General features: G+C 35.9%; 1 protein-coding gene across 1 annotated transcript in view; it reads left to right on the forward strand.

Moving 5' to 3' along the window:
* SMC2 (structural maintenance of chromosomes 2) overlaps positions 1-13,389 on the forward strand; it is a 57,062-nt gene extending 43,673 nt beyond the window's left edge. Inside the window, exons 20-25 of the mRNA XM_032860751.1 lie at positions 9-203; positions 2,436-2,636; positions 4,687-4,803; positions 7,817-7,977; positions 11,808-11,955; positions 13,002-13,389. Of these exons, the coding sequence (XP_032716642.1) occupies positions 9-203; positions 2,436-2,636; positions 4,687-4,803; positions 7,817-7,977; positions 11,808-11,955; positions 13,002-13,160 (981 nt within the window). The 3' untranslated portion in view covers positions 13,161-13,389. The remainder of the gene's footprint in view (positions 1-8; positions 204-2,435; positions 2,637-4,686; positions 4,804-7,816; positions 7,978-11,807; positions 11,956-13,001) is intronic.
* The last annotated feature ends 848 nt before the right edge of the window (positions 13,390-14,237 follow it).

A 14,237-nucleotide genomic window follows, 5' to 3' on the forward strand; every position in this document is an offset into this window, starting at 1 on the left:
TGTTTCAGGAGTCTGTAAATAAAGCTCAAGAAGAGGTGACCAAGCAAAAAGAAGTGATAACAGCCCAAGACAACGTAATTAAAGCTAAATATGCTGAAGTGGCAACACATAAGGAACAAAACAATGATTCTCAGCTTAAAATTAAGGAACTGGACCACAACATCAGCAAGCATAAACGGGAAGCTGAAGATGCTGCTGCAAAGGCATGTTGTGTTGTTTATTTTTACCCATAATCAGATTTTTGCTTCTGAGTTGTTGAAATATTCTGGTAAACTGCTCCATGAAGAATTCAGTGTAAATGGCAGAACTGCTTTGTAACAGAATTTTGATGCTTACAGCTATTTAAACAGCTTCTCAGCAATGTTCATTTTCACCAAATGGCATAAATATTTTATTTCTAAATTTCAGGTACTTATCCCTACCTGCAAGATGTTTTTACCAAATAGTGGTCTCCCATGGAACTGACTGTTTTTTAATTCCCAAATATTCATAGAACTATTACTGTATTAGTAGTGATAATATATATTATTTACCTTATTTCAAAATGAATTAAAAACTCACCAGAATATATATACAGGCAACTTCTAAAATGAGGACTTAATTGGCTTCCGGATGTCCTTGTGAGGATCAGTATTGTCAGTTTTGCAGCCTCATCTGAAATCTGATGTTTTGCTAAGCAGCTATCTTTTTAAGGTTATCTCCATTTTTTTGGTCACTCTTTAAAAGTTTCTTCCTTCTATGTAACACAGTGTCTTAAATACTTTAAAGAGAATACATGTTTTTGCAGAAACTCATTACTTGATTAAGAGGCTGCACCCATGAAATCTTAGTAATTCACCTTTCATGTTTGTGAATGTTGAACAGTTTGTTGCCTTTTAAATCTTCTTTAGCACCTTAAAAGTAGAAGAGATTTAACTTCAAAAAAGTCAGAAATATAGAACAGTCACCCCACCCTCTGAAAAAGCCATGTGTGCCTGGTCAGGTTCATGACTTAGTATATTTTTCAAATTTTTACTAAAGATTTTATGTATATGACAGAAAGGGATACAGCAAGAGAGGGAACACAAGCAGGGGAGCAGGAGAGGGAGAGACAGGCTCCCTGCTGAGCAGGCAGCTCAATGTGGGGCTCGATCCCAGGACCCTCGGATCAAAACCTGAGCTGAAGGCAGACACTTAACGATTGTGCCATCCAGCCACCCCTCATGACTTAGTTTAAAAAATATGTATTTTTTCATAGTCACATCATTAATATCCTAATATTTTGTTATTACTGATTTCCATTAGCCTGGTAGCCTGGTATTAGTGGATTCATTGAAATATTACCAATGTTCATATTACTGTTAATAATTTTTTATAATTGAAAATGCCAGTAGTGGTGATTGTTGGGGGATTTTATTTATATAGTTAAGGAAGTGAAAAGGAGATTCACAAGTGGAACTGCTAAAAAGTTAAGGAATTTTTGCAGTATGTAGTTTACTAAGTATTGCATACCAATTAGTATCAGATAGTAGGCCAGGCACTAAAGATAAGGATAAGCAACACGTACCCAGAATGCCTTCATAGAGCTTACGGATCAGCAGGGAAGGCAGATTGGAAATGATCATCTTTGGAGCCTGGAGGTGAGACTACTGTACCCATGGAATTAGTAAGGATAAATAAATTGACAAGGATTAGATTCTACCAACCAACCTTAAACAATTTTAGTAGAAGAAAGTCTTCCTTAAGCACTATAATTTAAAAGTTTTAACTATTTATAGTATATAAAGTACATTTCTATGCCTTGTCAAAAGAGAGTGGCTAAGGGAATAGAGTCAATGTTTAGGGCGGTTTTTTATTTAATAATTCTCAGAATTGCCAGTCAGAATTAGGCTTTCACAAATTTACCAAATCTAAGACTTAAGTATTTCTATAAGAATTTTAACTTTCACAAGTTGTTTTTGAAGCAATTGATTGAGTTTAGTAAAATCTGAAGGAGTCTTATCTGGGTTATATTTCATTGTAATGGAGGTATTTTACATATGCTTTTTATAAATATGTGTGAGCTGCTGGCTCTTCTTCTGAGGCTTAAGTAATAGGAAGATCTTTTTTTTTAGCCTATCCTCCAGGTAAAAAATTTCATACTTAGTATAGTATTTACTGTTAATAGTAAACCTCAGTTTTATAAATGAGTCATTAATTTAAAATTACTAAGTACTTAAGCTTTTTTTAAAGATTTATGTGAGAGCATGAGCACAGGGAGGGGTGAGGGAAAGGGAGAGAATCCTCAAGCCGACTCCCTGCTGAGTTTGGAGCCCAAGACCCTGAGATCATGACCTGAGTCAAAACCAAGAGTCAGAGGCTCAATCAACTGAGCCAGCCAGGCACCCCCAAGAAACTGGTTTTTAAATATCTATTTGTAAACAATGATAGATGCTTCTATTAACCTCTGTGGCTAGGTCTCTAAAATGCTGAAAGACTATGACTGGATTAATACAGAGAAACACCTCTTTGGGCAACCTAATAGTGCCTATGATTTCAAAACCAACAACCCCAAAGAAGCTGGTCAGAGACTTCAGAAGTTGCAAGAAATGAAGGAGAAACTGGGGAGAAATGTCAACATGAGAGCTATGAATGTTCTGACAGAAGCTGAAGAGCGGGTAAGTCCTTTTCCTTTGACTATCTGGCCATCTGAGTAGCTTTGATGGCTCTCTCTGACCCCAGCAGTAGTTACTGGAGGAACTCTTTTTCTTGATGCCCTTCATACTAAATTAATTTCTGTTTTCCCCTTTCCATTTCTTTTCTTATTTCATTGTTTGGCATCATCAATTATTTATATATTCTGTTGTATATAACTTTTCTATTGGTTTTGCCATGAACATATTCTACCCTTTTCTTATTCTTGGTGTAAATAAAAACTATACTTTCTGTTCTGGTTAACTTCTCACTTTCTAACCTTTCTTTCACTTGCCTTGAAAGGGCTTTGAAAAATAAGGTGTACTCTGCTATCTGCCTCCTTACCAGTCATTCCATAGCTGTTGTCTTCCTTTTGACTCTAGGGAATAATAGAATCATTACATAAGTAATGACTAATAGTGTTATATGCATAAGCACTCCTCTACTAATCTGTATGTCCAGCAGCATCTTCTCTTTTTAATGCTCACTTACTTGATAATGTTATCCATGTCTCCACCCCTGACAAAACCTCTCTAGTCTGCCATGTTAAAAGAAAAATCCACAGGGGAAAGCTGTCTGTATTCTTGGCAGCTCTATAGGAAAGCCCTCTGAGTAATTTTATATTATGCCCGTATTCTTGGCAGCTCTATAGGAAAGCCCTCTGAGTAATTTTATATTATGCCCTATACCTTCTTTAATTTTGCAAAATTCTGTTTGAGTTTGTATCACAGAGTTATGAGAGGTCTCTAAAAGTGGTAATGCTTATGAACTCAATTACTTTTAAGAAGTTTTGCCATAGTGGGGTTTTTTTGGTAATTGTTATTGACATTAGTATCTACAAAGAATCTATATTGTGTTAGATACCAAATAGGCTAATAATGCTCATGTTGTGATCTATCTATAAAATGTTCCAGCTGATTTTTATTTCTCCATTAAAGCTTTGCAATATATGCCATATTTGTGGGAGAAAATCTTCGGTCTGAATTTGAACTGCCTATCATCATGAAACTTATTCACTTGTTTGCTTTTATTAGATAAGGATAACTGGTCTAATATTTTTTAAAAGAATTCTCCAACTGCCATTTCCTTACCAGAGGAAAAGCTTTATTGTTAAGTAAGATGGCCTTTTTTTGTTGTATTTTGTGTCTGTCCAAATAAGAAACTACATGGAATTATGCAAGGAATAAGAGAAAATTGTAGAGAGGTTTTAGGAGCTTGGGCATAAAGCAGAGAGGAAGCAAGGGAGCTAGCAGGACTGACTGGAATTTTTAAGGAAGAATTTGGAGCCTCCTTTTAGGCTCTGAGGAGAAATGAGTTAAGAAGACTTTTAGAAAGTTCTGCTGCTACTCAAGGTGTAATTATCCCTCTGCAGCCTCCCTCAATTTTTTTTTTTCAGTGAGTTACTACATTAACCAGGAAAAGACCACTCTGAAGATGTGATGTTCGAGCTGAAATTTGAGGCACCTATTAAGTCAGATACAGAGAAAGATCATTCTGGGAAGAGAGAACAATGCATGGGCTAGAAGGCTGTAATGAGCTTATTATGTTCAAGGAACTGAAAAAAAGACCAGGATCAGGGCTGGATCAGGGCGAGGAGTGGGATTGCAAGAAGTCAGATATAAGGGCTGAATTATGTAGGACTCATATATCATGATGAGGAATTGAACTTACGTGTCACTGCTTAGACTGACCTTAAGAGGAAAGCATGCTAGGGCTACTTTTGAGTTTATACATATGACACACTTCCTTTTTTACCTTGGCTGCTAGAAAGATCTGGTGGAAGTATTAGAGGAATCAAAATATTTAGCTTGTCCTATACATTCTCAATAATAGCAACTAAATTTTACCTATTGGTGATATATTTATTACTTTCTTCATGATTTGGTTTACATTATGAGTCTTAATACAGTTTATTTTTCTGGTAAACAGGAGTATATATTAATATATAAAAATTAAACCTCTTTTCCTGACTGAATTCTAGAATGTAAAGAAAATTTTATATTTTTCTTTTAAGTATGCTTTTTATCTTACTAGTATAATGACTTGATGAAGAAGAAGAGAATTGTAGAAAATGACAAATCCAAAATCCTTGCAACTATAGAAGACCTTGACCAGAAGAAAAACCAAGCCCTAAATATTGCTTGGCAAAAGGTATTTGAACCAAAAATATTATCATTTATTTTATATGAGGCAAGGATGAAGAATATTGTCAGGTTTATATACAGAGATGAATTTAAAATGGCTGATTTATGTTTGATTGAGGTACGCACTCATGCCTTAGTTAAAACCTTCTAGACTTTTAAATCCATCTGTCCTTTTGGACTTGACTGGTACCGATTTGCAAAGGTAAGTTTGTGTTCCTCCATCATACTCTTACTCTGACAGTCTACTTCAGAGTAGACTGGTTCCTAGGTTAAATTTCTAACTTTCTAGATTTCTTTATTTTTCATTCTTAACCTTGTTTCCATGTCTATGTTACTGTCAAAGGAGATACCATTTGTCTGAAACCTTAGATTTTGTCCAATATCTGCCATACCCCACTGCTTGAAGCTGGAAGCAGTTTCAGTTTTGCACTGGGGAAGCTCTAATTGTTGGAAAGCACCTCCTAAGGACTGCCCCCTTTGGTTCTAACTTCCTTGGTTTCTCTTGCCCAGGCTGACAGAGGTCAAATACTCCTTCTCAGAACATTTCTCTAACAAGATTGGCATATTTACCAATTAAAAGTTATTAATTACATTTCAGAATTTGTAATTATGCATTCCATACATTTTTAGCAAAGCATTTTGTATGTTAATAATCCTGTAACTGATAGTTAACCATCCATGTTTTACAGATGAAAAAAATCAAAGCTTAGGAAGTTGAAAAGCCTAAGATCATATAGCCCAAGGTGGAAAAACTGGAATTCTCTTTTCCTAAAATAGAATCAAAATTAAAATTGCCTTTAGTTTCTAACTGCTGTCGCCCTTGTTGCCCTTAAAAAATTGGGCAGTAAGCAAGGAAGTTTAGAATTCTTTCACTGGACTATCATTCAGCAAAATCCCAAGTACCTTTTTTATTTTGTATTATGACAACTTTGGCAGATTTCAAGATTCTAGACTATTATTTCTGCTTCCCTGGCTGCATGTATTTGTCTCCTTTAGGATAATTCCTTAGCCTCTTATGTGGAAGTTTTCCTGTATCTATCGTAGCAAAAGACTCAGCCAAGAGATTCCAAACATAGTTACTGTGCTGTTTGGTACTTTAACAATTCCGTGCCTCTACGATTTAATTGGGCATCTTGCTTTTTTGCTTTTTTAATTCTGTAATTATCAGAATTCTGAAAACTTCATTTTCAGTAATGGCAGCACAATTATCCTTTTTAGTCACCTTGTTGTTACTACTTTATAACTTAATTTTCCGAGTTCCATCTCCTTTGGTGGTTGCTTTTTTAAAATGCATGCAAAAAGTTGGTCCCATTATTCTTGTATAAATGTGCATTTAACACTGGATCTGAAAGGTTTTATCTCTTGTTTTTTTCCCCATGGTTCCTGGATTTAGTACAAATACTAATTTATCCTTTAAATTGATGTTCCCCCAATTTCCAAGGTTCTGTCAAAGCAGGTACATTTATTGAGTGCTTATTATATGTCAGGTACTATTCTCATATTTTCTCATTTAATCCTCATAATAACCTATTGAGGTAAGTAGTGTTATTATCAGCATCTTATATTTCCTTCTGGCTTCTAGCACACTGGATTCAGAAAGCCAGAGTAGTTACAGCATTGGCTGTGTTTATTTTTCTATTTCCTTCTTAACCATACTGGATTTTCAGAATTTGATTACATTTCACCTTTATATCTATCAATGAATGTAGTGTATTTTTTGTCTTGTATAGGGCTGTATTAATCTCTGCCCATTAACTGATATGTTTCTCTTACCCTTTGGAGGAATTTGCCCATGGGATCCATAGTCATGTTCAGGGTTTGGTACTAGTCCACTGTTTGAATCCTCTGTTTAGTGCTTTTCTATTGCCTGGCCAAAAAATTAAAGAAAAAGAACCAAAGGTATTCATAAATACTTTGCTGTCTTTATCATCCCAAAAAAGACAGTGGTCCTCTCCATTGTGATGAACCTCACCTAACTTTAGAAATCTACCCCAGATAAAACTACAACCTGTTAACTTGGTGTAGGATGTTACTCAGCATGTATGCAATTGCTCTTAAAACTATATTCCTTAATAAATCTGTATATTCTGATTTTATGTATCTAGATCTCTTCATTAGCACAAATATTCAGGTACTTGAATTTGGAGATTTCTCTAGAGAACATGGCGGTCAGATCCTCATGGGTTTGTGCCTGCATATGCACACATTCAAATTTGCTGAATTCCAAGATTATCAGTTGTATATTCAAAGACAAATGACCAAATTCTTAAATCATTGATCAAATGTGTATGCACAAAAATTACCCAGTTACAATTAAATATTGACCCTAAATCTCTAGGTAATCTACTGTGGCTTGATGGAGATAAGTCAAACAGCTTCTTTAGCCTTTTTCTATTGGGGTCCAGTCCTGTTCCTGTCTTTTGACAACAACTTTGGCTGAGAAGAGGCCTACAGAAAAGGACCATTTGACACCTTGACATATCTGGTGGTTTGATTTCATGCCTCTTTTTTTCCTAGACTTCGCCTTGATCTTAGGCTTTTTAAGGTTAACTGAAACAGGTTTTATAAGAGAAAGTGTTAATGCCAAAAAGAACTTTTTATTTCTGCCTCTCCCAACTGCAGCTTGAGTCTCCTGTCATATAGTTGTGTGTCTCTGAAGATTCCTATAATACAGCTTACAAAAGTCAGAATTTCAGGGTAGAGTTAGAAGTATAGCCTTTAGTTCCCATTGAAAGTTAGAGCAGAGTTTAGTAAATTTTTTCTGTAAAGGGGCAGGTAATAAATATTTCTGGCTTTGTGAGCCGTATAGTCTCTGCTGTAATTACTAGACTACTATTTTAGTGCTTACAGCCATAGACAACGTATAAATGAATGGGCATGGCCAGATTTGTCATATGGGCTATAATATGTCAAAACCTGAGTTAGTAACAGAGATTGAAGATCCACTTGCCAACATTTGATTAAAATATTTTAGAAGGCTTTCCAAGAATAATCTTTTTTTTTTTTTTTTTTAAATCCAGGTGAACAAGGACTTTGGGTCTATTTTTTCTACTCTTTTGCCTGGTGCTAATGCTATGCTTGCACCACCAGAGGGGCAAACTGTATTGGATGGTCTGGAGTTCAAGGTTGCTTTAGGAAATACTTGGAAGGAAAACCTAACTGAACTTAGTGGTGGTCAGAGGTGAGTAATCCCTTTGCAGCATTACAATTTCTCATTCCTCTTACTTTATTATAATCCATCCGCTCAGAGTTAAGCTAAACAAAATTGAAAATTGGTAGGTAATCGTTACATGTAGGACTTAAGAGCTTAATTTGTAAGAATGCACGTTTTTTGTTTGTTTGCTTATTTGTTTTTAAGAACTTTTGATTAATATAGTAGGCAACGGGGCACCTGGATGGCTCAGTTGGTTGAGCGTCCAACTCTTGATTTTGGCTCAGGTCACGATCTCGGGGTCATGGGATTGAGCCTCGAGTTGGGCTCCATGCTCAGCGGGAAGTCGGCTTGAGATTCGCTCCCTCTTCCCCTGCTTGCGTGCATGTGCATGCTCTCTCTGACACAAATAAACCTTTAAGATAATAGGCAACAAAGGAGTAATAAGGATAAGTGATTAGAAAACTAGATAAAATATATGAAAAACAGTTGTTTTTAGACTTTGGGAAATGAATATGATAACCTGAGTGCAGTGAAACAAAAGTGCTGAGCTCAGTGTTCATCCCAGCTTTCTCTATAGGAGAAGTTTCGGTTTGCAAGTGCACTGAAGGGAATCCACACAAAACCTCACTAAAGTGGTCTCACTAAATTAAAGAAACAGTTTGGGGAGGCCCCAACTTAGCATTCAGTTTGTACTGTCCCTGAGGTGAAAGGAACACTGCACACAGCAGAGTGCATCACATACCTTGAAGAGAGCAAGCTGATCCTCATGTACCTTGAGACTAACATAACACAGTATCTGGCATCTGATAAAAAGTACTGGACAGAAATCAAGAAAATGTGGTTCATAGCCTAAAGAAAAAGTATTCGATGGAAAGAGACCTAGAAATGACAGGTGATAAAAAGAGAAGACAAGGAAGTTACAGAATTATGTTAATTATTTCCAAGAATTAACAGGGAAAAAAGAACCTATTAGAATTTCTGGAGATAAAAAATATGCCCAGAAGTCAAAGTTCACCACATGACATTAACAGATTAGACAGTGTAAAAGAAACCTAAATGACTTTGAAGACACAGAAAATAGAAATATTAAAGCCAAAGTGAGAAACAGAAAACTCTAAAAATAGAGCCTCACTGACCATCAAGCCAACTAACATACATGTATTTGGAGCTCAAAAAAAAGAGGAAGAGGCAAAACAGAAAAATACTTGAAATAGTTACCCCAGATTTTCCCAATTTGATGAGTTCTATAAACCCACAGTCTTCGTTTCTGTGAATTCTTAGTAGGATAAACACATCCCCTGCCCCTCCCCTCCTCCACACACATACAATAATATAGCAGAGTATATTATATGAAATTGTGGTTTTTATATGCCAGTGATTAGAAAAATCTTAAAACAGCCAGAAGCAAAGAGACATATTACATGGCAAGGAACAAAGATAAAAATAACTTCAGGCTTATTGTCAAAAATTATGCAAGCCAGAAATCCGGAACAACATCTAGAAAATGCTAAAAGAGAAACATGTCAACCAAGAATTCTGTCTGATCAAAATATTCTTTAAATTGAAGTCAGTATATTTTTTTCAGAAAAACAAAAGCTGGAGGAGTTTGATCCCAGCAGAACTGTGCAAGTTAAAGTTTTCAGGTGAAAGGAAAAGGATACCAGAAGAAAACTTGGATCTACATAAAGGAATGAATAGTGTTGAAAATAGCATGTTCTAGGCTTTAGGGAAGTTTTTCCAAGCCTTGCACAGTGATTCAGAAACTTAGGTCATGTGGCCTAACTCCTCACCTTGCTGCACAGAGCCAAATAATTAAAACCTCCTGAGAGAGAAAGTGTGGGTATTCACATAATTAAAGATGGTTAGTTACTTTGTATTTTTCCCCTTGAGGATGTACAATTCTAGTCCTTAAATTATTCTCACGTGCCCTATGATGCCATCACGTAACTCTTTATGTAGAAAATACTAAGACCTGTTCATTTTTCTTATGAAAACCTTTGTCATTTTTATGATTAGAATAGTGGTCCCTTGATTTATTTCATTATGATTAAGATTCCTAAATATTTTAACAGCATAAAACACCTTCTGGTGACTGTTAAAATTGAATTCCGTAGTTCAGATCCCAGTATCTAACTTTTTTTTTTTGCTGAAGTCCTAGAAAATGTTTAGAGGAACACCTAAAATGTATGCTTATTTTATTGGGACCTGAAAATTATTTCCATAATTATGATGATATGAAATTATTTCTACATATATACCATTATTTTAGATGAATATCCAGCACAGTAGTTTAACTCTTGTGAGTTTTTTGTTTTTTTTTCCCCTGAAAGATAAGTTTGAAAGGAAACTCAGCATCTTAAGCATTTGGCACAGAGAAAGCCAAGGAAAAATAATTTTAGGTTGGTTGAATGACCTCAGCTCCCCTCTATGGTGGTAGATGTCAGTCTCACTATTTTTTATTGCACTGTTTCTTTCGTTGCCTTTGCTAGAAATTTTGGTTTCACCTTAAACATTGAAAAAAACTTTAAAAAATACAAGAATTATGATTTTTTGTGCCAGATTAGAACAAAACCAGGTGCAGTTACAGGGGATGGTTAGCTAGAAGAGAACTGAAGAGGACCTATAGAATCTGACTAACTACAAATTTTTTTTTTTTAAGATTTTATTTATTTATTTGACAGAGAGAGAGATCACAAGTAGGCAAAGAGGCAGGCAGAGAGAGAGGAGGAAACAGGCTCCCTGCAGAGCAGAGAGCCCGATGCGGGCCTCGATCCCAGGACCCTGGGACCATGACCTGAGCTGAAGGCAGAGGCTTTAACCAACTGAGCCACCCAGGCGCCCTGACTAACTAAAGATTTTAAGTAAGGTGTATTATTAGGGTTCTCCGGAGAGACAGAACCAGTAGTGTGTGTATGTGTGTGAAGAGATTCTTTTTTAATAAGGAATTGGCTAATCTTACTGTGGAGGCTGAAAAGTCCCACAATTTGTTGTCTGCAAGCTGGAAACCCAGGAGGGCCAGTGGTGTAATTCAGTCTGGGTGTGAAGGCCTGAGAACCAGGAACACTGAGGCTGAATATCCATGTCCCAGCTCAAGTAATGAGGCAGGAAAGAACTAATTCTTTCCTCTGCCTTTCTTACTATTGAGTCCTTTGGCAGGGAGTGTGGTGTCCACCCACATTGGAGAGGGTAAACTGCTTTACTGTGTATTCCAGTTCACATGCAGATTTCACCGAGAAATACCCTCGCAGACAAACTGAGAAATAAAGTTTAGTCAAATATTTGAGTACTTCGTGATCCAGCTAAGTTGACATACAGAATTAAGCATCACTTAGTAATTGTTTGAACTTCTCACACTGGGAAGTAATGGGCCATAATCTATACAACTTACTCTTAAATGGTGCCAATAGAAAATGGATATTGGTTTGTGCATGTGTGTATATGTATACTCCTAACTGCTTGCATAGTGAAAGTTTGAAAGAGGCACCTACACCCGTTACAGTTTCACCAAGACCATAGCTGTTGTCTTAACCAGTAAGTACATAGCCTTCACTCCCCTGCTACCTAGGCATCTAACAGCAATTGGGGAAGGAAAGAAAATACCATCTTTCCTTAAGGAGAAGTGCCATTTATCCCGATTCTTTGATTGGAAAGAATATAAACCTGTTCAAAATAAAACTCTTTGAAGAGAAGAAAGCTAAAATAAAAGAACCAGTTTAAAAAACTTAAGTGTTGACGTTTGAAACTTCAGTTAAGCCTGCACTATTCAATAATAAGAGGAGAGCAAATTTGCTTCAGTGTTTTGGTAAAGAGTGGTAAAGTCACGTTTTGATGACTTCTCTTTTGGTCTTTCTTTGCAGGTCGTTAGTAGCTTTGTCATTAATATTGTCCATGCTCCTCTTCAAACCTGCTCCAATTTATATCCTGGATGAAGTGGATGCAGCCTTGGATCTTTCTCACACCCAGAATATTGGACAGATGCTGCGTACTCATTTCACACATTCCCAGGTAAGAACCAGAAAAAATGTCTCTGTCACAGTTTTAGTATTTGTTCTTCTAAAACTGTTCTTTAGTAATGGCCAACACTAAGATATTTAGGGTTGAGAAATATTAAAGCATTGTGTATCTCTTTAAATATATACTGAATATTTACATATACTTCCATTCAAGTGGATACTGAAGGAAAAAAAGGTTTGGTTTTCTATTAAAGAGGGAGCCAGGCATTACCATTGTTGACTGTACCATGAGGGAGAATCTAAGTTTTTCATAATTTGGAATTAATTTATGGTTAATATTATTTTCTCTAGCTAACTGTCCTAGGATACACAATCAAAGCAAGACTGTTTTAGGAAGTCAAAATCTTGTGGCACTTGATGGGAGTACTCAGCATTTTTCCTGATGAAATAGAAGAAAAGAAATAGAGAAAAGCCCCTTTAGGAATAGTTTGTTTTTATGGAATCGTTGCTGCAGGCACTGGGGCCTGCCACATATGGTTATACAGATAATACAACGTACAACTCGGGGAGGGGGGCTCCACTTATCATAGTTATCACAGACTATAGTATTATGGTAGTCTTTTTAACAGGTAACAGTGAATGGTACCTTTTCTTAATTTTGTAAATGTTCCATTTGAGCTAGTGGTAGTACTTGTAGGAACTTGTAGCCTTCTTTGATATTCTTAAAATATCACAGAGAAAGATATTTCACCAGGGCATTTAGAGTTAGCAACAAAACAGTGATGCCAGCTGCAGAGGACAGCAACAAGCAGTCACCAGTAGGAAGTAGTAAACCTGGGTAATGAAACACTCAAAGTCAAATTAAGAGATTCTTAAAACCCAGATATAGAAAGCTAGAATTCATCTAGGTGCCCAGTATTAGAACTATTTTTCACTTGCAGTTGAGGATGGTACATTTGCTTTGAGCTAAGCTTTGTAAGAAATAACAAAATCAGAATATCTCCAGAAAGTTCTTAACCCCAGAATAAAAATAAGAGTGCATTTCTTCACATTACAAAAAGTATCTTTTATGCTTTTTTTCCCCCTTTTTCCCTTAAGTTCATTGTGGTGTCACTAAAGGAGGGTATGTTCAACAATGCAAATGTCCTTTTCAAAACCAAGTTTGTGGATGGTGTTTCTACAGTAACCAGATTTACTCAATGTCAAAATGGAAAGATTCCAAAGGAAACCACATCCAAGGCAAAAGGACCCAAATGACCACATCTGGAAGTTAAAAGAACAAATTTACTCCTTCACCTTGACCTATATTTTAAACATAAAGAACTTGGGCTTATTTATGTAAAAATGTAATGTTGTTACTTAACCCATATCTTCTCTTTCTTTATGTAATCACTTATAAATACGCAGATTCCTCTCAATTAGTTTAACTATTGTCCAATTACTGGTGATTGTGATTTTATGCATGTCCTCAAAGGCTTTTTTATTACAGAATTCTTTTATATATATACATATATAAGAGATAACCTGGTTGGTGGTAAATTCTGTTTGCAAAATCAAAAATACAAAGCAACAGATGAAATTAGAGGATAAATATAGCTGATAGTCAGCTTTTAATTAGTTAATTCCTACGGTAATATTAGTGTGTTTTCTGTTGTTAAGAAAGTAATTTAGGTGAGGAAGACTTATAAAAGCAAGTATCTGGACCAACAGAGGGAACATAAAAGAAGCTATTAGGCATGCACGAGCTGTTTGTGGCTCTTTGAAGGTACAATGCCAGAGCCCTGATTTAGACTCAGTGATTTAGACTTAGCGATGTTTGGTTATCATGTTTCTATATGCTTAATAGCTGGTGTGTGCAATCTTAAGTTTTTAAAGTCTTTACCACTTTTTAATAGAAGCCTGGGAGAAGGTCTTTTGCATGCTGCCCTCCACCTTTATCTGAAGTCTCCTCATGTTTTCAAAGTCCAAACAGTAACAATCTATTGGTGAATGAGAATGTATTTATTTTTCCTTCATTCTGATACATTTATAAATAGATCCATCTGTTTTACCAAAAGAACTCAAAATTTGTTGATTATGTCTTAGTGTCTTCTGCTTTTTAATTCAAAAGGTTGAATTTCCTTTAAGAGCTCAAAAGAATCACTACCAATCACCGTAAGATTTCTGTACATAGTTCCTGTTATCTCTAGGTACATCACCAGAATAGTGTCTCTAAACTTTGAGTCTTGAAAGCTCTCACATGATCTAGTCTGATCTTGAGTATGTTATTTTGCCTCACATCCTTCTTTGATACTTGAGTCTTAGTTCCTCTAGTTATCCTTCACCTATATATGC

Source organism: Lontra canadensis, unplaced genomic scaffold (genome assembly GCF_010015895.1).
Source record: "Lontra canadensis isolate GAN:19392208 unplaced genomic scaffold, GSC_riverotter_1.0 scaffold19, whole genome shotgun sequence".
Lineage (NCBI taxonomy): Eukaryota > Metazoa > Chordata > Mammalia > Carnivora > Mustelidae > Lontra > Lontra canadensis.